Here is a 23,809-nt window from a genome sequence, read left to right on the forward strand (position 1 = left end):
ATTTTCTAGCAATAAATAAAAATACAAAATATAATATTTCTAAATACAAAAAGGTTAAAATAAATACAAATTTAAAATTATATAGTAATAAAAAAATGTGCCTGAATGAGTAACACTTAGCCCAAATGAAGCTATCACTCAGGACTAGCTCATTTTGGTCCAAATGTTCGTATTTATTGATGAAACTTTATTTCCCATAAATTAGAGAAAAATTGTTTAATCATTTTAAAAATAAGAATTTTGTTACAGTGTTAAATTTGCATAAAAATTCAGAAAATTGTCTTCCCGCCATGCTGTAGAAAGGGTCCTAATGATGTCACTTCCATTTTACCATATTTTTTTATTTTTTTTGTAATTGTGGAAAATCATGATTATAGGTTTGTGTGCAAATGACAGACACATCTAAATAATACATATTTACAGACATTTGACAAGTTCATAAATAGGTTTTGTGCTAGGTTAATTTTATGTTTGATAATAGTTTGTCTATCTAATGCTTTTATTATTTAATTATTCTCACACCAGTGGAGGGATTTGTGCTTTTATTGCTGTTCAAAAAAGAAAATTTTACCGTGTTTGTATAAATAGCCTCATGAAAGTCACCATACATAACATTTCCATCAAGAAACATGCACAAAACAGACTTGCGATCGCAGTATTACATCACACCGTGTTCTTTGAAAGCATTGTAAAACTTATGACAGATCAGAACACAACATGTGATGTAATAATGCGATCGCAAGTTTATTTTGTGCATGTTTCATGATAGAAATGCAATATATTACATGATGATTGTATTTGTCTCTCTCTGTTGAAGGCCTCAAGTCTTCCCATGTCAATTATAATTGTTGGAGTCGGGCCGGCCGAGTTTGACGGTAAGATGAGAGAGATTTTTATGGGTGTTGGGGGATGTGATATAATATCAACAGAGACCCAGCAGACTGGATCAAAAGAGAAACGTGCTTCACACATGTTCATATGAGACCAATCAAATGACATCCGGAATGTCATTAGCAGCTTAGAAAATCCTGCTGGCTTATCACTAAATTACTTAACAAGCCCTGTATTTTAATACTCTCCTTAATACTCCTCAAAACTTTCCTTCCTCCTGCATCCTCTGTGCTTTTTATCTGTTATTACACTCATTTTAACCGTTTTTGAGGGGGTTGTATTTTATACTTTTGAAAGTGAATTCAACCACCAGAGATTTTGCTATACCATTAATATATCTTTGGCATGATTAAAAAAAAAAAATCATTTTACAATGACTTCAAGCATTGCTCATCCAGTGATATTTATAATGTATTACAGTTTTGAATCATTTGTTTTTAACTCGTGTTACATTATGTGAAGCAGTTTTTTTACATTATGCCAGACTTATCATTCATGTGTTATGAATAGTCGTATCTTTTTGTTTGCATACAATCTACATCACTAAAATTATTGAAAAATAGACATAACTACGTAGTTATGTAATATATAGAGCATTTGGTTAAATATCCAGCAGAAATATATATATTATTAAATATACTATTACCGTGATATTTTATTTTGGTTAAACCACCAACCCTAAGTCCACTTATAATGTTAGTCAAGGTATCTTGTACCAAAAACAGTCATTTACTTTTTACGTCCATTTTCCACCCTCTCTTTGACCCTTACAATTAAACAGGTTAGCTGATTTTTCTACTGTACCTTTAAAACTTCTATATGTTATGATTGGCTAATCTCTGCATACCTTGTTAATCATGTTGCTAAATCATGAAGAGATGTTATGCAAATATGTGCGGTCAAATGTTAATGAGCTCATGGTTGTATGTGATCATTACCGTGATGATTTCTTAAAGGGACAGTTCACCCACAAATGAAAATTCTCTCATCATTTACTCACCCTCATCCCATCCCAGATGTGTAGGACTTTCTTTCATCTGCAGAACACAGATGAAGATTTTTAAAAGAATATTTCAGCTCTGTAGGTCCATACAATGCAAGTGAAGGGGTACCAAAATTTTGATGCTCCAAAAAGCACATAAAGGCATCATAAAAGTAATCCATACACTACAGTATGGTACAGTACAGACTACAGTAGTTAAATCCATATCTTCAGAAGTGATATGATAAGTGTGGGTGAGAAACAGATCAATATTTAATTCCTTTTTTGCTAGAAATGCTTCTCCCTGCCCAGTAGGGGGCAATATGCATGAAGAATGTGAATCGCAAAAAAACACAATGCAAGAAGAATGTGAAAGTGATTGTTTATCACCCACACATATCATATCACTTCTGAAGACATGGATTTAACCACTGGAGTCTTTTAGATTACTTATATGCTGACTTGTGTAAATTTTTGGAGCTTCAAACTTTTGGCACCCATTCACTTGCATTGTATGGACCTACAGAGCTGAAATATTCCTCTTAAAATCTTAATTTGTGTTCTGCAGATGAAAGAAAGTCATACACATCTGGGATGGTATGAGGGTGAGTAAATGATGAGAGAATTTTCCTTTTTGGGTGAACTATCCCTTTAAGGACTCGTTTTTGCAGTTTAGTTTTCTGAAATGGTCTGAGCAGACTGGAGAAAATATTGCAGTATGCCTTCATTGAACATCCAACTCTTTTATTTCAAACGAGCAAGAATATCTGGTTTCCATGATACTGTGCATTTGAATTACATGTTAAAAGGCTTTTTAATAAATGACACTTTGGTCTCTGTTGGGCTGATTTTAAATAAGGTCGATAAGATTTTTTTTCTGAAGATAAAAGCTAATTTATATTCAGCTGTCGGAGTTCTCGTTATCTCACAGCAGTCTTGATTTACCCTGTGAACTAATTTAAAGCATATATTTGAACTCAAATGAAATCCAGTGATAGCACACTTGTAACACTGTGAGATGAGAGGAAGCACTGCGTGATGGTTTTTCCTGTGCCATTTTCTTCCATTTGGCAGAGATGATTGAACTGGATGGAGATGAGGTGAGGATCTCATCACGAGGGCGATTCGCAGAAAGAGACATCGTACAGGTGAGCTGTCCTGCCCTCTGTTTCATGTATCCTATCTGTGGAAAGAAATATTACTGCAATTTTCCAGGTTATTTTCAATCTAATGCCTATGTACTGCCTCTGTGATATGTTGTGAATGACCACAGACCAAAATTTCAACTCATCCTTAGATGAACGGCCGGGAAAATGTGTTTCCAGTGAAGTCATTTAGAATGGAAGCATTTCATATCACTTGCTTTTTGTTCTATTTCTCACACAATTCTATCTTAGCTAAATTAAGCCCAATCGACAGCATTTGTCATAATGTTGATTACCACAGAAAATCATTTTGACCAGTCCCTCCAGAATTCTTGCAAATTCAACTAATCTCTGCATTATTTGTGGTAGCTTACAATTTTTCGTAATTTCCGCAAATGTTCAGCAAAAAATGCAAATCTGAGGGATTCCCATCGCTTTCCTTTATGTTTGACAGTGGCAAAACAAATGCTTGAAAAGCCTGAAGCAGTCGCAACATATCCAAATGCACAGCTGCTGTTATATCATCTCCATAGCAACAGTGTAGCATCTCCTCCACACTGTGCGTTCACTATCAAAATCCTTCTAAACTTACACGGGACTGCAGACAGCACACATACATCACAGATAGTGTTTAATCTTCACCCTGCATGCTGAGAATGAGACAAAACCCGCATTTATACAAAGAATCCCTAACATTCAATTAAAATCCCCATTAGTTGTAATAAAATGTGATTAGAATTTGAAGTGCTATTAATACAGTAGGCTACAAATCTGAAAATGGCAATATATGCTGAACACTTGTATGCTGTAAGTGTGGAATTTAACACTTGAACACTTGAGGAATTTAAATGTGTACATAAATGTTAAAATATATGAACTCTAATTGTATTTGTTCGTTTATGGCCATATACCAGATTTAAATATCAGACAATGTAATAATGGCAACAGGCCTAATTATTGAATCCTCATTTGTGTTTTTGGCTTAAAAAAAAAGAAAAAAAAAAAAGAAGCAAAAATCTGGGTTACAGTGAGGCACTTATAATGGAAGTGAATGGGGACAATTGTTAAATGTTAAAATACTCACTGTTTCAAAAGTATAGTTGCAAGACGTAGACAGTATACGTGTTAACATGATTTTAGGGTGATTAGATTGCTTACAGGGTCTACCAACCTTACGTTGTCATGGCAACGAAGTTGTAATATTGGGTGTAACTTTCCACTGATAAGCTTTATAAGCGATTTTATAACGTTAAAACGTTTAATCAGGGTTGGGGAGTAACGGAATACATGTAACGGGATTACATATTTAAAATACAAAATATAAGTAACTGTATTCCACTACAGTTACAGTTTAAATCATTAGTAATTAGAATACAGTTACATTCAAAAAGTATTTTGATTACTGAAGAGATTACTTTGCATTTTATTGTCATTTGTTTCATTTAATATTTAGTCCTTTCAGATGGAAAACATTTATACATATAAATGATGCGATACAAAGTGCATTTGAACTGCAGTGAAACACTTTCTTATGATGTGTTACATTCATACGAGCAGACAGAGAAGTAAGTTTGAATTAAGTTTGGAGCAGAAGAAATAGAAATAAACCTTGTGTAAATTGTCAGCTTTACGCTAAGCTAAAATGCTATTTCTAGCCATTTTACATGCACATGTTACCAGACACGATCATATTTTTTATCAAGAAAATTCACGTTGGATCATAATTTCTTTTTCTTCTACTAAGACCTTTGATATTAGAGCAAAAATCATATTCTTGATAATAATTTTTGTATTGTTTTCCTGTAAAAATATCTAAAAATCCTTAAAACAAGATCAGTTTGATTTATCTTGTTTTAGAACAACACTGCATAAGAAATTTTGGTTTTTCAGAGAATGTATTTTTAACATGTGTATTTTGTCTTACTGTACTAACAGAGTTTTTATAGTCAAAACAAGTGAAAAAATCTACCAGTGCTGAAGAAGTAATTCAAAGTATTTAGAATATGTTACTGACCTTGAGTAATCTAACGGAATACGTTACAAATTACATTTTACAGCATGTATTCTGTAATCTGTAGTGGAATACATTTCAAAAGTAACCCTCCCAACCCTGCGTATAATGTATACATCTTGTAACTATACTTTTGAAACAATGTGTATTTTAAACATTATGGACTGGACCCATTTACTTCCATTGTAAGTGCCTTTACTGTAAGCGCAATTTTTGCTTTTTTTAAATAAATGAGGGATGAGTCAAATTTATTAATTTATTTCTTTATTGCTAATCAACATTATGCCAAAAATGATTTCAATTGAGCTTAACTTGTATTGAAAAATGAATATTTCTTTAACAAAAACATAAGCTTCTCATTTCTGCTTTTTAAACCCTCTGGTACACTGGCCCCATAGACTTCCATTGTAAGTGCATTACTGTAAACATGGTTCTCATTCATTTTTACACACTAAGAACTCAAAACAGTGATAAACTCAACATATTCTGTGGCATCCTCACTTGAATCTAAACACTAAACTCCCCAATGTTGACATTTTCTAAAAATACCTGCTAGTACGTTACAAACGGGACTGTTCAACACACAGGTTAACACAGAGATAAGTCTTTAAATGTATGAACGATCATAATTTAATTCAAAATAATTTCTTTTTAAACTCCCCAAGTTTCATTTTTATGTTCTAATGGGGAGTTTAACTCTTATAGGGAGTCCGGGACCCCGCAGCCCCAATTCAAACACTGGCTCGAAATGTGGTATATAGGCATTAAGTGGAAAGTTACCCAGAATATTAATTTAATTCCTTTAATTTCTCTCTCAATCCTCCTCTCTTATTCAGTTCGTTCCATTCCGAGACTACATCGATCGCAGGGGGAATCACATTCTCAGCATGGCCCGTCTGGCAAAGGACGTTCTTGCGGAGATCCCAGACCAGTTCCTGCAGTACATGCGGTGCAGGGGCATCAAACCACAGCCTTCGTCCCGTTCCTCCACCTCCTCCAAACCTTCATCAACACTTACACACCCGGTTCACTCCCTCCAAACCCAGATCTGAGCGTTCACACGAGCGACGTGTCCTCTGTTCGGTTCACGTTCACTCTCAGGATCACACACGGTTTGTCTGAGTGCTTCGCCGCCCTTCTACACCCTTTCTCTAAGTTTGTAGACTTTTCAGAGTGTCGTTTGAGAACTTTATGCCTGGAATTGTCCTTCCTTGGGCTTGCGGAGGTTTCGGAAGGTGTTTTGGACTGTTTTAAACTATCGAGTGGCCTCTTTAGTCAGTCAGACGTAAGATATGACTCCACAATTTCGCTCTCTCACATACTATCTCTCGTTCTTGTGTCTGACAACCTCAGAACAAACGTTTACAATTGTACCGTTTTTTACAAATGGATGTTCTTTTGTATCTCATGGAACTGAAGCTGCCAAAGCTCTGAGCTGCTTAGCACAGGATTTTACTCATTTTGTAATCATGTGAAATTGTAAATAGAGTAAGCGTGTAATTTTAAGTAGCATGGATCCACCCTTTGTTCTAAAGTGAGAGGAACTTAGTTTCTAGAGAAACACAGTCATGCGAGGCCTTGGTTTTGTTTAATTGTACAGTTAGTCGACTCTTTAGATATCTTGGTTGTTCGACTGCCTCAAACTGTAAAGACTTTGTGCTTCGCTTTCCCGACACAAGCACAGCACAGAGACTTAACAGGAAAAGCCTTACTCTCCGTTAAAGGAATAGTCCTTCCAAAAATGAAAGTTTCTGTGATCATTTACTCACCCTTATGTTGACTTTCTTTTCTATGTTGTAGAATGTCAAGCTTCAGAAATGACTAAAAACACTATAAAAGTAGTTTGAACTACTCGTGTATTATATTCCAGTCCTTCTGAAGCTGGACGATAACTTTGCATGAGGAACAGACAAAAACGTAAGTCGTTATTTGCAGTAAATCCTCCATTGTAGCTCTCAAATCTCATCCGAAGCTGAAAATGTTCAGAAAATAACTTACATATGACTTCAGAAGCTTTGGTATGTTGTATGGACCACTTTTATGACAGTATATGTGTTTTTGTGTCCTTTTGGATGCTTGACAGCCCCAGTCCCCATTTACTTTTATTTTATGGAAAATAGCAGCGTGAACATTCTTGTGGTGAATAAATAATGACAGAATTCACTTTTGGGGTGAACTATTCTTATAACTGCACAAAACTGTAGCTGTAAAAATGCAAACACAGCCTCATACAGAAGTAGCATATTTCATTTAAATAATTTAACCACACAAGTGGCGTGTTTTGTGTTTGTCATCATTCATTTGTTTTGCATGCAGTTTTGCGGTACACACACTGTTATTCTGGGTTTAAAGCAATGAGATTTGTTAATTGGGTCATTTTATGATTGCCGTGGCAGACGCTGTTACGTTCCTTTGACAAAAAGTTATATAATAGAACTAATCTACAAAAATACAGACAAACTGAAAACCATACATGTTTTAAAAGATTCATAAACTGTAACTTGAAATAGTTTTAATGAACTTATAATTCATGTTTACAATTTTTTTTAAGCCTCCTTCATGAAAATAAGCATGGCACTGCTCTATAATGCAGTGTATAATTTTGATAATCATTAAATAAAGCTTTTTTAATGTTTAAAAAAAATTGTTTTGCAAAAATAGCTAAACTGATTTTTTGTAAATTACAGTATTCTTCAAATAATTTTAAGTTTAAAGTAAATTAATAAAATGTTATAATAATATATTAGAGTTTAAATAAATAAATTAATTAAGTAAGTAAATAATAAATGTCAGTGGTTTTACCATATGATAAAACACCAAAAGGACTTTCACCTAGTTTTCTTTTTGAATGTTTTAAATATTCCTGGTCTTATTGTGAACGATTCATCAGTGCATGTTATTCCAAAGAAAAAAATCAATTCCTAATATTTCATCAAAAAAGTAATAGTTGTGATCAAGTTACTCAAAAAAGTAATCCACTAAAAATGACTAATTCTTTAACAATTATAATCAGATTAATTTACTAATTATTTCATTGAAAAAGTAATCACAGTTCTAAATAATTTTAAATTACTTTCTAAAATACTCAACCAATTCAAAATAATGTTTATAATTCCTTGTTCATTGTCGCATGCAAGTCATACACTCAGCACAAATCATTTCTCCCTTACAATGACTCGTTAGGGGGCGTACGCCCTTCAGCTGTCACATAAATGCAAACAGACATACATATAAAGATAACAATTTTTTGAATGCATTCTACATTCATATTATTCTAGAAATATGAGTAATCCCATAAAAAATATTTAAAAGTAATTAACATGATTACAATAATTTAAAATGTAATGCATTAGACAATTGTTTGACAGCAACTACTTACATCGTAATCTGATTACACCCAACACTGATAACAACATAGCACATGCCTCTGCTTATTTGCTTATTTACTGCTTATGTTTTTAACCCCTCCATTCCTGCCATACAGTATTTCCTTATTAAGTATCCTGTTTCACATTAAAAAATAAATAAAAAAAATGGAAGTAAAATAGGTTCCAAATGGCCTAAAAATAGGTTCCAAATGTTGAATTAGAAATTCTTCCTTAGGCTAAAGGTAATGTGCACTGAAGGGAAAGAAATGTTTTGTAAAAAAAAAATTATGAAAAATATCAAAATCTTTGAAATGCCATTTGTTTCCTCCCCTTTTTGGAATGCCCAATTCCCAATGTGCTCCAAGTCCTCGTGGTGACAATTTCCTCCGCATCTGAGACCGTCAATCCGCGCATTTTATCACACGGCTTGTTGAGCACGTTACTGTGGAGACGTAGTGCGTGGGGAGGTTTCATGCTGTTCTTCGCGGCATCCATGCACAACTTACCACGTGCCCCACCGAGAGCAAGAACCACATTATACGGTTTATGGGCTGCCATGGACGTCCAATATGTAAGAAAACTAACAGACACTATATGTGCCTGTACACCTTCGATGCTTGGACCCTAATAACACCACTAACAAAAGATTCTAACATCTAATGGCAAATTAATTACATTTCAATTATATACTTTTATGACATAAGAAAGAGGAGAGATTTAATACTGTACGGTAGGTTTAATGTATAATTGATTATCATTTTCAAAAACATTGCAGCTGGAAATACCACTGCAATTATAGAATGACCCAATTACAAAAAAAGTCTATAGTTTAAAAAATTCAACCCATTTTCTGTTTATTGGCGAGTTATTACTATCAAAAGTCCTCGACCAAACGTCGCTCAGTGATGCCTGGTCAAACTGTCTTTTAACGTAAGTAAAAAACTGCTGACAGCACTTAAAATGACCCGTGAAAATATCCAGTCCCTCTGCTCTTAACCTTCATATTTCAGCGAGGAAATACACGAGCAAGCCCTCACCCCAGCAACCCCGGGAGAAAATAACTCCAGCATGAGCTCAGAGCTCCGACTTCATTTATTTAACATGACAGTGTGTCAACTTCAAACTCACACCCACACACGCTGCATTCAGTCTCTATAATCTTTATAAATCATGCAGAAAACAGGCATCAAATTTTAAAGCATATGGGATGGGAACGTTTCCCCGAATATTTCTATATGTGACGAGTGTCTAAAGCACAACGGTTTGGACTTGCGGTCTTTATGTATGCTTCCATTAAACACAGAATTATTACAGTACAAATTGAAGGTATCGTTCACCCAAAAATGAAAATTATGTCATCAAAATTCTGTTGTGTTCCATGGAAGTCTTGATGATGTAAATGAATACAGAATTCAAATTTTTGGATGAACTGTCCCTTTAAGGCATTATCAAAACATCCATAAAATACTCATTTGTATAGGTTGACTTTGGACTATTGGTATAATTAATTTTAATTATTTAAAATTAATGTTTAGCTTGATGATGGATGAGTGAAAAAAAAAAGTGCAGCTAAATAGCACCTACTAGATATAAAATAATAATTAAATGAATAAAAGATTAGCTTCTTGTCCATTTCTTGGTTTGAAAAATAATTATTACACTATTTAAGTGCATGGCAAATGGATTGTTTACAAGTAACAGATATTGTGCATTTAATCTCAGGTGTGACTTTGTGAAACAACTAGTGACAGGTGCCGATGTTGCTTCGTAGTCATTTCTTAGGGCCAGTTTACCTGCACTATTTAATAGTTCACCCAGAAATCAATTCTAACTATTGGTTTAGTTGGGGTTCGGATGCTTTATATATTTATGTATTTATTTATTTATTTTTCCGGGAACAGCACTACTTCAGATGGCATGATTATTAGTCCTGGATCATTTGGCACATTTTTCAGAATTTGCTAAAGCAAAGAAATATTTAACAGACATTCATATGAACATAGCTGGGGTAGTGTACTGTAAGTCCCCGTATCATAGAAACATAGTTTACCTTTGTTAATTATGAATTCACAGTTTAGTATTGCCTGCATCATGTTTGCATGTGCAGTATTTTGAAAAGAAATACACCTGGTTATTTTGTGGGTTGTTTGTTTTTGAAATAATATGAAATTTGCCTTAATATACTATTTATTTGTGTTATGCCAAATGTTCTATATTCTATTGTTGCATTCTACATGTATTCCTCTTTTGAAACACTAGAAAAAAGATCTCTTTGTTTTGTGAATGAGCTGCATGCAAGTGCTGATGTAGTTTGGCATTAAATGCACTCAGATAACTAGTAGCACTTTTTCAATGCAAGGAACTGAATACAGTTGTGCTCAAAATTTGTATACCCTTGGAGAATTGGTAATATATGTACCATTTTTAAAGAAAACATGAGTGAGCAGGCAAAACACATTTATTTTATTTCTTATGGGATTCATATTCAACTGTAGGTTATAACAGAATGGCACAAAGAAACAAATGAAATGACCCCTGTTTAAAAGTCTTCATACCCTTAGTTCTTAATACTGTGTATTGCCCCCTTTAGCATCAATGACAGTGTGCAGTCTTTTGTAATAGTTGTCTATGAGGCCCCAAATTCTTGCAGGTGGAATAGCTGCCCATTCGTCTTGGCAAAATGCCTCCAGGTCATGCAAAGTCTTTGGTCGTCTTGCATGAATCACACATTTGAGATCTCCCCAGAGTGGCTCGATGATATTAAGGTAAGAAGACTGTGAAGGCCACTCCAGAACCTTCACCTTTTTCTGCTGTAACCACTGGAGGGTCAACTTGGTCTTGTGCTTAGGGTCATTGTTGTGCTGGAAAGTCCAAGAGCATCCAATATGCAGCTTTCGTGTGGAAGAATGCAAATTGTCTGCCAGTATTTTCTGATAACATGCTGCATTCATCTTGCCATCAATTTTCACAAGATTCTTCGTGCCTTTAGAGCTCACACACCCCCAAAACATCAGTGAGCCACCACCATGCTTCACAGTGGGGATGGTATTCTTTTCACTATAGGCCTTGTTGACCCCTCTCCAAACATAGCGCTTATGGTTGTGACCATAATGCTCTATTTTGGTCTCATCACTCCAAATTACAGTGTGCCAGAAGCTGTGAGTCGTGTCAAGGTGTTGTCAGGCATATTGTAACCGGGATTTTTTGTGGCACTGGTGCAGTAAAGGCTTCATTTTTGTTCAAGTATCATTGTATTGTGCTCCTTGAAACAACCACACCATCTTTTTCCAGAGCAGCCTGTATTTCACCTGAGGTTACCTGTGGGTTTTTCTTTGTATCCCGAACAATTCTTCTGGCAGTTGTGGTTGATATCTTTCTTGGTCTACCTGACCTTGGCTTGGTATCAAGAGATCCCCGAATTTTCCACTTCTTAATAAGTGATTGAACAGTACTGACTGGCATTTTCAAGGCTTTGGATATCTTTTTATATCCTTCTCCATCTTTATAAAGTTCCATTACCTTGTTACGCAGGTCTTTTGACAGTTCTTTTCTGCTCCCCATGGCTCAGTATCTAGCCTGCTCAGTGCATCCACGTGAGAGCTAACAAACTCATTGACTATTTATACACAGGCACTAACTGCAATTTAAAAAGCCACAGGTGTGGGAAATTAACCTTTAATTGCCATTTAAACCTGTGCATATCACCTTTTGTGTCTGTAACAAGGCCAAACATTCAAGGGTATGTAAACTTTTGATCAGGGCCATTTGGGTGATTTCTGTTATCATTATGATTTAAAAAGGAGCCAAACAACTATGTGAAAATAAATGGCTTCATATACTTCATATACATCACTATCCTTAAATAAAAATTGTTTTGCATGATCAGTCATATTTTCAAAATCAATGCCAAAATTTCACAATTTCTGCCAGGGTATGCAAACTTTTGAGCACAACTGTATATACAATATATTATTATGTCAGACCAGATTTTATTATCCAAGACCCACAATGCAATATTGAAAACAAAATGACCCCACAAAAATTTGGTCGAAGTCTAATTGCATAATTATTTGTTTTCCATGACAGAAACAATAATGTGTAACAATGATCTATGATAAATAAGGTATGGTTTGTTATAATGTAACCAGCCAGAGATTGACCTGTGACCTCAATATATCAACACAACATGGTTTCCATGTTATACAGTATGACGCTGCAATGGCTGTAATCAGTATTTATGAAATGATGCCCCTTTCTTATTTTATAAATAAACATTCAAATGAAACACTTGATGATGTTAGGTCATTATTATGTGTCCTGTGGTGTATTTGAGATTTCTTTAAATTTTTTAGGGATATTTGCATAGGGTTATCGACCAGGGTTTTATGAAAGCACTGAAAGGGTTTTGTGTGATTTCTTTTAAAATATTCTGTATATCTGTGGTTAATTTGTTTCTATAGCTTTTAATCGAAAGAATCAATCATATAAGTTATAGGTACTTATAGCTTCAGGATTGTTAATATATGAGAGTAGATAACTAAGTCTACTCTAAAGTTTATGTGAGTAGCTTTATCATCTTCAGTTCTCAAGTTCACAGTTTTACAAAGCAAACACAGGACAGGTTCATTGACACCTGTGTTTTAATTCACTAAAATAACAGCGAACATGTGAGAACAAATTGGCATTACTGCTTACAGAGACATCAGGTATGACTTTCATCTTGAATCATATAAATAAAACATTAATGCATTTACCATCAATATGGTTACCAAAGAGAGACTGTACTGCCCCCTACTGTACACACAGAATCACAGCATTATTAATGCTCCGTTATTATCTTACAGTAACAAACTGGAGACACTGCAACCGTAAAATACATCACTTCACAGTCTACGTTGACCATAATTGGCTGTTTGATGATACTAATATCAATAAATCAATATGTGCAATGACACACATTAATAAAACTAGTAAAGAAAAGTATGAAAAAAAATACAAAGACAATTTTGATGCTGGCTTGACAAAGTTTAGCCTGAAAGTTTAGAACAGTTTCAATGTTATAAAAAAGTATTTTGAATTCAGAATACTTGGGCACTTTTGGGAAGATTTTAAAAATGTACTCAGTAACTTACAGTGACACCTAGTGGTGTGGATGCAACATCATTCAAACTCAATAGTTTTCAATTACAGGTGCCATTGTAGAAATTCACTATTCACAATCAGCCGTGATTAATTTAATCCAAGAGTGAAAGTGTCCAATAACAAGACCGTTACAGAGATTACAGTAAGTGAGTAGTATTCAGCTGGTCATGTGATTCTAAAATGGCCGCCCCCATGAGGCACCCCTCCCCCATGTTGAATAAAACAGCTTTTATAAGGTTACTGATGTGACTAGAGTCCTCATCTCATGTGAGTGCTCATGATTTTATACATATGTTTCAAAATTACCATCCGACTGATGATAGATAGGTAGATAGATAGATAGATAGATAGAAAGACAGACAGGCAGGCAGGCAGGCAGACAGACAGACAGACAGACAGACAGATAGATAGACGTGTATTTATCATCGGCAGCTACATAAAACCTCTGGATGACTCAGCAAACCTGCCATTCCTCTTAACTCACCTGTTCATCTGAATTCCAAACATCTCACCAATGACATATTTGTTCCTGCTCAAGAACTATGAACTTTGACAAGATCTTTCGCCTGATTCATGTCACGCACATACGGCACAAATCCCATGATGACATGTTCCAGGCCAGGCCATGTTTCCGTGAGGTCTTCAAACCAACAACTTCCTTGTTGGTTTAAATAATTCATATGATGAAAACAATGAGACATAGTTCTCTTTCAGGTCTGCTTGGTGAAACTGGTAGACTGTTAGAGTCCATTTCTTCTTAAGTCCATGTTTTACTCTTCACAATACTCTAATTAGTCATCTTAATCATCACAGTTGATGAGTGGATACAATCTGTCAGTGAAGAATCAAAATGAGCATTTTGGATACTCTAATATAAAGTTTGAAATTTAAATCGGAGAATCTCAAAAAGCCTCTGAAGAACATGCGCAGGCCATATTTCACCACAAAAAGTAAATAAATAAATAAGAAATTATAAAATGCATGAAGAGAGTGATTCTAAAAGCACATTTCCTCCCAAATTGTTATTAACATAACATAAAAAAACATCTCATTGTAATTACTGTAGGTATATTTACTGTACATACTGTATATAATGTCCTGATAGAATGATTTTCATTAACAGTAATAAGTATTTTAACTAACCCCATGTGACTACCCTCCCTGGCAACCAGGCCAATTTGGTTGCTTAGGAGACCTGGCTTGAGTCACTCAGCACACCCTGGATTCAAATTCACGACTCCACGTGTGGTAGTCAGCATCGATACTATACAATACAATAGCTACCCAGGCCCCAGTGCCTTTCAAGTTTTAATATTTTGTTTCAAAATAATATATTTTATATATTTATATTTAATTATATTTATTCTATATTATACATTAATCTATTTTATATACTGTATATATATTTGTATTTTTGGGGTGAAATATTAACCAGATATTTCTTTGTGAGATTCACCTAAATGTAATCAGCAAACACTCCAAAGCTTTACATTAATCTATTAATCCTGTGACTGTCTGTATATTTGTTTAAATAATTGTAAACAATTTTCAGAAATATTACAATAAATCAGGATTATTTATCAAGGTATGTCTTTATTGCATAGCAAAGAGTTTGTAATTAGTAGTGATTGAGCAGCCATTAAGTGTGCACATGAAGTGTCAAACACTTACTCAAGTTTTTCTAGTTTACAATTTGGATCCTGCAGCAAATGTGAGAGCTGTTCAGCTCCTGAATCTGTCAGTTTATTTCCTCTCAGATCCAGTGCTCTCAATTGTGATTGGTTAGAGCTCAGAGCTGATGACACAACAACACACGCCTGTGCCGTAAACCCACAGTATGTTAAACTGCAAGAGATTGTGCAATTAAGATTACTTTTAAGGGCACAACTTCTATACATTCAAAAAAGTCACATATTCTGTGTAGTGAACAGATACATTTTTGGATGAAATATTCTTTGAAGGAATCTATATTACCTCAATGACTGCAGTTCTGACAGGAGATTACAAATTCCCACTAAAAGCTGCTTCAAACCCAAGTCCAGTATGTCATTAGCGTTGAGGTTCAGCTCTCTCAGATTTGAGCGTTTGGATTTGTTTGCAGAACCAATCACGTGGCAACTTTTATGTGTGATACTGCAGTTATTCAGCCTGAAAAGTGCATCGAAAGTTTATTACGTTTTTTATTATTTGATTTGTGAATATCTTACATTACATGAATAAACAAACTGGAGGCCTGTTACCATAATCTCTCTAGATTAACACAAGGATCTTCCAACGCAGGGAGCAGATGTGTGACTCCTGCATCTGTGAGGTTATTAATGCTGAGGTCCAGTGATCTCAGGTGTGATGGGTTTGACTTCAAAGCAGTTGACAATATCGCACATCCTGCAGCTGTCATTCCACAGTCTGAAAGACTGAAATGTGACAGACATACAAATGTGAACTACAGTATTGTCATCACTGCAGGAAATCCATTTTAAGATGGTAGCTGTGTTTTGGAACATTGTAGCTGGTCCAAGCTAGTCAGAAGCTAGTCCAAGCTGGTCCTTTTCTGGTCCAAGCTGGTGGATCAGCTACCATGTTCCAAAAAAAACTTGACCATCTTGAGCTGGTATGACCAGCTGGTCTTAGCTGGTTTCCCACAACTGACCTGCTTGGAACAGCTAAAGACCAGCTTTTACCAGCAAGTAACCAGCTACCATGTCCCAAAACACAGCTATCAACTTAAGCTGGATTTTCTTGCAGGGCATTGCAATCAATAACATGCTATATTGACCTCGTTTACAGGAATTAACCAACATAATTACGCAAGGAATTGACAGGCTGCTTCCAAATGGAAGTAATTGCTTTCACTCTGAGACATGGGTTCAAGTCCCGTGGAAGCCAGGAAGTAATAGCATTTACTCCGAGACATGGGTAATGGTCCTGTGGAAACTAGGAAGTAATCACGTTCAATCTGAGACATGGGTTCTGGACCTGTGGAAACCAGGAAGTAATCGTGTTCATTATGAGACATGGGTTCTGGTCCCGTGGAAACAAGAAAGTAATCACGTACACTCTGAGACAAAGGTTTTGATTCCATAGAAACCAGGAAGTCATCATGTTCACTCCGAGACATGGTTTCTGGTCCATGGAAACCAGGAAATAATCACATTCACTCTGAGACACAGGTTCTGGTCCAATGGAAATCAGGAAGTAATCGCGTTCACTCTGAGACATGGGTTCAGGTCCCATGGAAACCAGGAAGCAATCATGTTCACTCTGAGACACGGGTTCAGGTCCCATGGAAACTAGGAAATAATCACATTCACTCCAAGACACAGGTTCTGGTCCCATGGAAACTAGGAAATAATCACATTCACTCCAAGACACGGGTTCTGGTCCAATGGAAGCCAGAAAGTAATCACATTTATTCCAAGACATGGGTTCTGGTCCCATGGAAACCAGAAAGTAATCATGTTCAGTCTGAGACACAAGTTCAGGTCCCGTGGAAGTCAGAAAGTAATCAGATTTATTCTGAGACATGGGTTCTGATCCTGTGGAAACCAGGAAGTAATCATGTTCATCATGACACATGGGTTCTGGTCCTGTGGAAACCAGGAAGTAATCACTTTTACTCCGAGACATGGGTTCAGGTCCCATGGAAGCCAGGAAGTAATCACATTTTCTCCAAGACATGGGTTCTGGTCCTGTGGAAACCAGGAAGAAATCACGTACACTCAGAGACAAAGGTTTTGGTTCCATGGAAACTAGGAATTAATCATGTTCACTCCGAGACAAAGGTTTTGGTTCCATGGAAACCAGGAAGTAATCATGTTCACTCCGAGATAAAGGTTTTGGTTCCATTGAAACCAGGAAGTAATCATATTCACTCTGAGATATAGGTTCTGGTCTTGTGGAAACCAGGAATAAAACACATTCACTCCGAAACACGGGTTCAGATCCCGTGGAAGCCAGGAAGTAATCACATTTACTCCGAGATATGGGATCTGGTCCCGTGGAAACCAAGAAGTAATCACATTCACTCCGAGACATAGGTTCTGGTCCTGTGGAAACCAGGAAATAATCACGTACACTCAGAGACAAAGGTGTTGGTGCCATGGAAACCAGGAGGTAATAATTTCACTCTGAAAAATAGGTTCTGATCTTGTGGAAATCAGGAATTAATCACGTTCACTCCGAAACATGGGTTCAGGTCCTGTGGAAGCTAGGAAGTAATCACAGTTACTCCCAGATATGGGTTCTGGTCCCGTGGAAGCCAGGAAGTAATCACATTTACTCCAAGACATGGGTTGTAGTCTCATGGAAACCAGGAAGTAATCATGTTCACTCTGAGACATAGGTTCTGGTCCCGTGGAAACCAGGAAGTAATCGTGTTCACTCCGATACATGGGTTCTGATCCTGTGAGAACCAAGAAATAATCATGTTCACCACGAGACATGGGTTCTGGTCCCATGGAAACCAGGAAGTAATCATGTACACTCCAAGACAAAGGTTTTGGTTCAGTGGAAACCAGGAAGTAATCATGTTCACTACGAGACATGGTTTCTGGTCCTGTGGAAACCAGAAAGTAATCACGTACACTCTGATACATGGGTTCTGGTCCTGTGTGACCCAGGCAGTAATCATGTTCACTGTGAGTCACTGGTTCAGGTCCCATGGAAGCCAGGAAGTAATCACGTACACTCTGAGACAAAGGTTTTGGTTCAATGGAAATCAGGAAGTAATCATGATCACTACGAGACATGGGTTCTGGTCCCGTGGAAACCAGAATGTATTCACGTACATTCCGAGACAAAGGTTTTGGTTCCATGGAAACCAGGAAGTAATCACGTTCACTCCAAGACATGGGTTCTGGTCGTGCTGAAACCAGGATGTAATCACATTTACACTGAGACATGGGTTCTGGCCCTTTGGAAACCAGGAGGTAATCATGTTCACTCCGAGAGATAGGTTCTGGTCTTGTGGAAACCAGGAATTAATCACATTCACTCCAAAACACAGGTTCAGGTCCCGTGGAAGCCAGGAAGCAATCACATTTACTCTGAGACGTGGGTTCTGGTACCATGGAAAACAAGAAGTAATCATGTTCACTAAGAGACAAAGGTTTTGGTTCCATGGAAACCATGAAGTATTCATGTTCACTAAGAGACATGGGTTCTGGTCTTGTGGAAACCAGGAGTTAATCACATTCGCACTGAAACAAGGGTTCAGGTCCTGTGTGAACCAGCAATTAATCATGTTCACTATGAGATGTGGGTTCTCGTCCCATGGAAACCAGGAAGTAATCATGTTCACTAAGAGACAAAGGTTTTGGTTCCATGGAAACCAAAAAGTAATCATGTTCACTACCAGACATGGGTTCAGGGGCCTAATGTATAAACGTTGCGTACGCACAAAATGGGCATTAAAATGTGCGTAAGCAATTTCCCACAAACATATCGTGATTTATAAAAAAATAAACTTGCCGTAAATATGTGAGCACCGTCCGGACACTCTTGACTGTGCGTACGCACTCTTTTACTGGTGTGTGTGAATTGACGACTCCAGCTGGAAAAATAATGAACTGAACAGACTGATTATAAACTCTGATTTTCATTTAATTCACATTTAGAATAAAATAAGTATGTAGTTAAGCACTTGAAACAGAAGTAATTGTTATTAAGCCAATAGTAGGCTATATTATTTGTATGTAACTAATTAAAAAGGCATTCCAATATAAGCTGTAAAGGGGAAATATTGGTTTGGGATGTGCTGCATTTGGAGTACTTTCCGTGTCATCATAGAGAAGGAACATACTGTAACTAAAAATGACAGTGAAGATTTCTTATTTTGAGAAATTTTCTGATCTATTACAATCATGTAATTAACAATTTATTGTCTACGACAGACAAACACTTTTGGACATTGGTTCTGCAATTACACACCGTAAACCGGACTTCAAATTCCTTAATGCCGATCCACTGTTTACAAACACACCAGCGGAGCCCTCTGTCTGGGCTGTCTGGCCGCGGAAACGCAAAAGGAAAAGGGGAAACAGAGCCGGCGTTCTCATCAGAGTAAGGCGTTGTGCAAATCGACCCCCGCTACCCAGTATTCTACTGGAAAATGATCAGTATCTGGACAACAAGCTCTGCGAGCTGAGAGCGCGGATCTCTTTCCAACGAGAGACGAGGGACTGCTGCATTATCTGCCTTACAGAAACTTGGATGTCTGCGGAGATTCCAGACCCACGGGGTTCTCCATGCACCAAGCAGACAGAGCAAAAGACCTCTCAGGTAAAAGCAGAGGTGGTGGTGTATGTTTTATGATCAACAAATCCTGGTGTGATCAGAGGAATGTACATCTATCAAGTCTTTCTGCTCTCCTGATCTGGAATTACTCATGCTTCTGTGTCGACCATTCTGGCTACCGAGGGAATTCACAGCGGTCATTATCACTGCTGTGTACATCCCACCACAAGCCGACACAGACAGGGCACTCAAGGAACTGTATGGGATTATAAGCAAGCAGGAAACCGCACACCCTGAGGCCGCGTTCATTGTGACTGGGGACTTTAACAAAGCCAATTTCAAATCAGTCACACCAAAACACCACCAACACATTAGTTTTAACACATGAGGGGACCGGGTTTTGGACCATTGTTACTTTCCCTTCCGGGACGGCTACAAATCCCTCCCCCGTCCACCATTTGGCAAATCGGACCACTCTTCCATTCTGCTTCTGCCCGCTTACAGGCAGAAACTGAAACAGGAAGCACCCACCCTCAGAACGATCCAGTGCTGGTCGGACCAATCAGACTCTATGCTACAAGACTGTTTTGATCACGTGGACTGGGAGATGTTCCGGTCCGCCTCTGATGATGACATCGAGCTTTATGCTGATAGCGTAACATGTTTCATCAGAAAATGCGTAGAGGACGTTGTTCCGAGCAAAACAATATGGATCTACCCGAACCAGAAACCTTGGATTAATAGCGATGTTCACGCGGCCCTTGATGCACGGACCTCCACTTTTAATTCTGGGAACGCGGAGGAGCATAAACAAGCCAGTTATGCCCTCAGAAAAACACGAAACAGCGAACAGCAAACAGCAAAATGTCAGTAGGACAGTAATCACATTCACTCTGAGACATGGGTTCTGGTCGTGTGGAAACCACGAAGTAATCGTATTCACAAAGAGACACAGGATCTGGTCATGTGGAAACCACGAAGTAATCACATTTACTCCCAAGACATGGGTTCTGGTCCTTTGGAAACCAGGAAGTAATCAGTTTCGCTCCAAGATCTGGGTTCTGGTCCCTTGAAAACCAGGAAGTAATTGTGAAATCAGAGACCCTCCCTTCAATCACAAGTGGTCACAGGAGATGCATTTATGATGTATGTTAATACCAGGTGTAATCTGTATGAATTACTGTCATTTGATCAATAGCATGTGACATTATTTCCTCATCCAAATCAAATAGTGATCTTGTTGAATTATATAGTGTGTTTTCCAGCACATTGACACTGTGTACTGTGATTATTTATGAAATTGTGTTACCTCAGTGTCTCAAGTCTACAGCGAGGGTTCTTCAGACCTGCACACAGCAGTTTCACTCCTGAATCCTGAAAATCATTTGAACTCAAGTCCAGATGTTTCAAGCTTGTAAAGGATGATTGAAGAGTTTGGGCCAGAGCTGAACAGCTTTTCCTGGTCAGTTCACAACCCATCAACCTGCAAAAAATATACTTGATTTATATTGACTTGTTAAACAGGCATCAGATGGGTTGTTAAAAGTACAATCCACTGTCAGTGCAGGAAAAGTACTCTGATACGGAAAGGAAACCTTGCATAGTTTTATATTTGGGAACATAGGCACGATTTACTTATCATTTACAAATGTGGTGGAATTTGCATCAGCCATTTTTTCAGAAAGAAACATCAATTTAACATTAAACCTGCCATGCAGGGTCAGAAATTCAATAAGGCTTGGGGCAAAAATGTGTCTGTAAATGACAAAAATGCCCCCAAAACTTCACCACAATGAATTCCTCTGTTTTTGTTTTGTTTTTTTGTTTTTGTGTGTGTGTGTGTGTGTGTGTGTGCATATTATGGCATAAAATATACATTTATAGGTAATAGTTAATCTATTTATATTTATAATTTATTTAAAGAATTTAATTTATTGAGATATTTGACAAAACATTATGACATTTTTATTTGATAAGAAAATAGTAGTCCCTCAAAGGTAAAATAAAATTGCACCTGAAAATTAAATCCAGGGGAGCATGATTCAGAGGTTGCATTTCCACTGACAGGTAGGTGTAAGGTTTGGTTAGGATGTATGGTTAATAAAATGTGTAGAATAAATAACATAATTTACAATTAAAAATACAACTCGCTTTTGGTACCACTCTGTAGGCATTTCACAGAGTGGTGCCAAAATAACAACACTTCCAGCTTCATTCACTGGGGGCAATGCTTCAAAGTTCGGTAAGCATGGACAGGTATCAGCTGAAGAATTTTCAACTTACTGTTGCTGAATTCACATTTTTGTGATGTTCATGATCATATTATGAAAGTACCAAAAACCATGCAGTTGAGTGAGCGACAGTATTTGTAACTGCAATTGTAGAATGACCCCTATATTAAGTGTTAGTTATACAGGTGTACAGTATATTATAGCCTGTCAGTTATATATAAGCACTCACCTGAGTTTTTCCACTTTACAGTTTGTTTCTGTCAGCACATCAGAAAGCATTTTCACACTTGTATCGTGAGGCTTGTTGTGCGTTAAATCAAGCTCTCTTAAGTGAGAGGGGTTTGATCTCAGAGCCGAGGCCAAAGAAACACAGCCATCTTCACCAATGTTACAATTAAAAAGTCTGCAACCATAAGAAAGAAAAATCACAAATGAGATCTATTTAAAATTTCTGTTGTTTCTCCTAGACAGCAATAGCATTAATGGAAATCAAATGGAGAATTTTGCTAATGAGACCCAAGTAATTTCATATGTGTTTCCTAGAGTTTCAAAAGAAATCCTAAACTGTGCTCAGATTTGCTAAAATACCAAAGTCCAAAAACAAAGTCTAAATCTACATCTGAACTCAAACATTTCTCATGAAATTGTTCCAAAAAATGATCAGAGCTATGCCATCTGCATACATTTTATAGCCCTATACTCTTATGGTATGTCAAAAATTGACTCATGTTTAAAGTGTTTTAGGAGAAACATCTGAGATAAAGTTGATACTTAAATGAATCATAATTAAGAACACTATTGTGTCTTCTGATCTCTCTGACATCCCATGCAATGAATGTGAGATGTTTCTACCTAAGAGTCTCAAGTTTACACTGAGGATTCCCCAGTCCAATAGCAAGATGGTGTATTCCAGAATCCTGAAGATTGTTGTAACTTAAATCCAGCTCTCTCAGACATGAGAGGCTTGAGCTGAGAACAGAGGTCAGTCCTGCACAGCCTTTCTCTGTCATGTTACAAAATCTCAACCTGAAGGTACAACCAGACACAAAACAATTCAGGTACACTGATTGATGCTCATACAGGTGCATCTCAATAAATTAGAATGTCGTGGAAAAGTTCATTTATTTCAGTAATTCGACTCAAATTGTGAAACTCGTGTATTAAATAAATTAAATGCACACAGACTGAAGTAGTTTAAGTCTTTGGTTCTTTTAATTGTGATGATTTTGGCTCACATTTAACAAAAACCCACCAATTCACTATCTCAAAAAATTAGAAGATGGTGACATGCCAATCAGCTAATCAACTCAAAACATCTGCAAAGGTTTCCTGAGCCTTCAAAATGGTCTCTCAGTTTGGTTCACTAGGCTACACAATCATGGGGAAGACTGCTGATCTGACAGTCGTCCAGAAGACAATCATTGACACCCTTCACAAGGAGGGTAAGCCACAAACATTCATTGCCAAAGAAGCTGGCTGTATCCAAGCATGTTAACAGAAAGTTGAGCGGAAGGAAAAAGTGTGAAAGAAAAAGATGCACAACCAACTGAGAGAACCGCAGCCTTATGAGGATTGTCAAGCAAAATCGATTCAAGAATTTGGGTGAACTTCACAAGGAATGGACTGAGGCTGGGGTCAAGGCATCAAGAGCCACCACACACAGACGTGTCAAGGAATTTGGCTACAGTTGTCGTATTCCTCTTGTTAAGTCACTCCTGAACCACAGACAACGTCAGAGGTGTCTTACCTGGGCTAAGGAGAAGAAGAACTGGACTGTTGCGCAGTGGTCCAAAGTCCTCTTTTCA

At 37.0% G+C, this 23,809-nt stretch overlaps 1 protein-coding gene and 1 pseudogene across 3 annotated transcripts in view; one reads left to right on the forward strand and one right to left on the reverse strand.

The window, feature by feature from the left end:
• LOC127437235 (copine-8-like) overlaps positions 1–12,687 on the forward strand; it is a 75,224-nt pseudogene extending 62,537 nt beyond the window's left edge.
• A 346-nt stretch (positions 12,688–13,033) lies between these two features.
• Positions 13,034–23,809, reverse strand: part of LOC127437567 (NACHT, LRR and PYD domains-containing protein 3-like) — a 31,541-nt gene continuing 20,765 nt past the window's right edge. For all 3 annotated transcript variants that reach the window (XM_051692568.1, XM_051692569.1, XM_051692567.1), the window contains 7 exons: positions 22,857–23,030; positions 22,234–22,407; positions 21,083–21,256; positions 15,780–15,953; positions 15,514–15,687; positions 15,211–15,384; positions 13,034–14,370 (listed from right to left, as the gene is read on the reverse strand). In XM_051692568.1, the coding sequence (XP_051548528.1) occupies positions 14,340–14,370; positions 15,211–15,384; positions 15,514–15,687; positions 15,780–15,953; positions 21,083–21,256; positions 22,234–22,407; positions 22,857–23,030 (1,075 nt within the window). In that variant the 3' untranslated portion in view covers positions 13,034–14,339. The remainder of the gene's footprint in view (positions 14,371–15,210; positions 15,385–15,513; positions 15,688–15,779; positions 15,954–21,082; positions 21,257–22,233; positions 22,408–22,856; positions 23,031–23,809) is intronic.

The sequence above is a fragment of the Myxocyprinus asiaticus genome, chromosome 48, assembly GCF_019703515.2.
Source record: "Myxocyprinus asiaticus isolate MX2 ecotype Aquarium Trade chromosome 48, UBuf_Myxa_2, whole genome shotgun sequence".
Lineage (NCBI taxonomy): Eukaryota > Metazoa > Chordata > Actinopteri > Cypriniformes > Catostomidae > Myxocyprinus > Myxocyprinus asiaticus.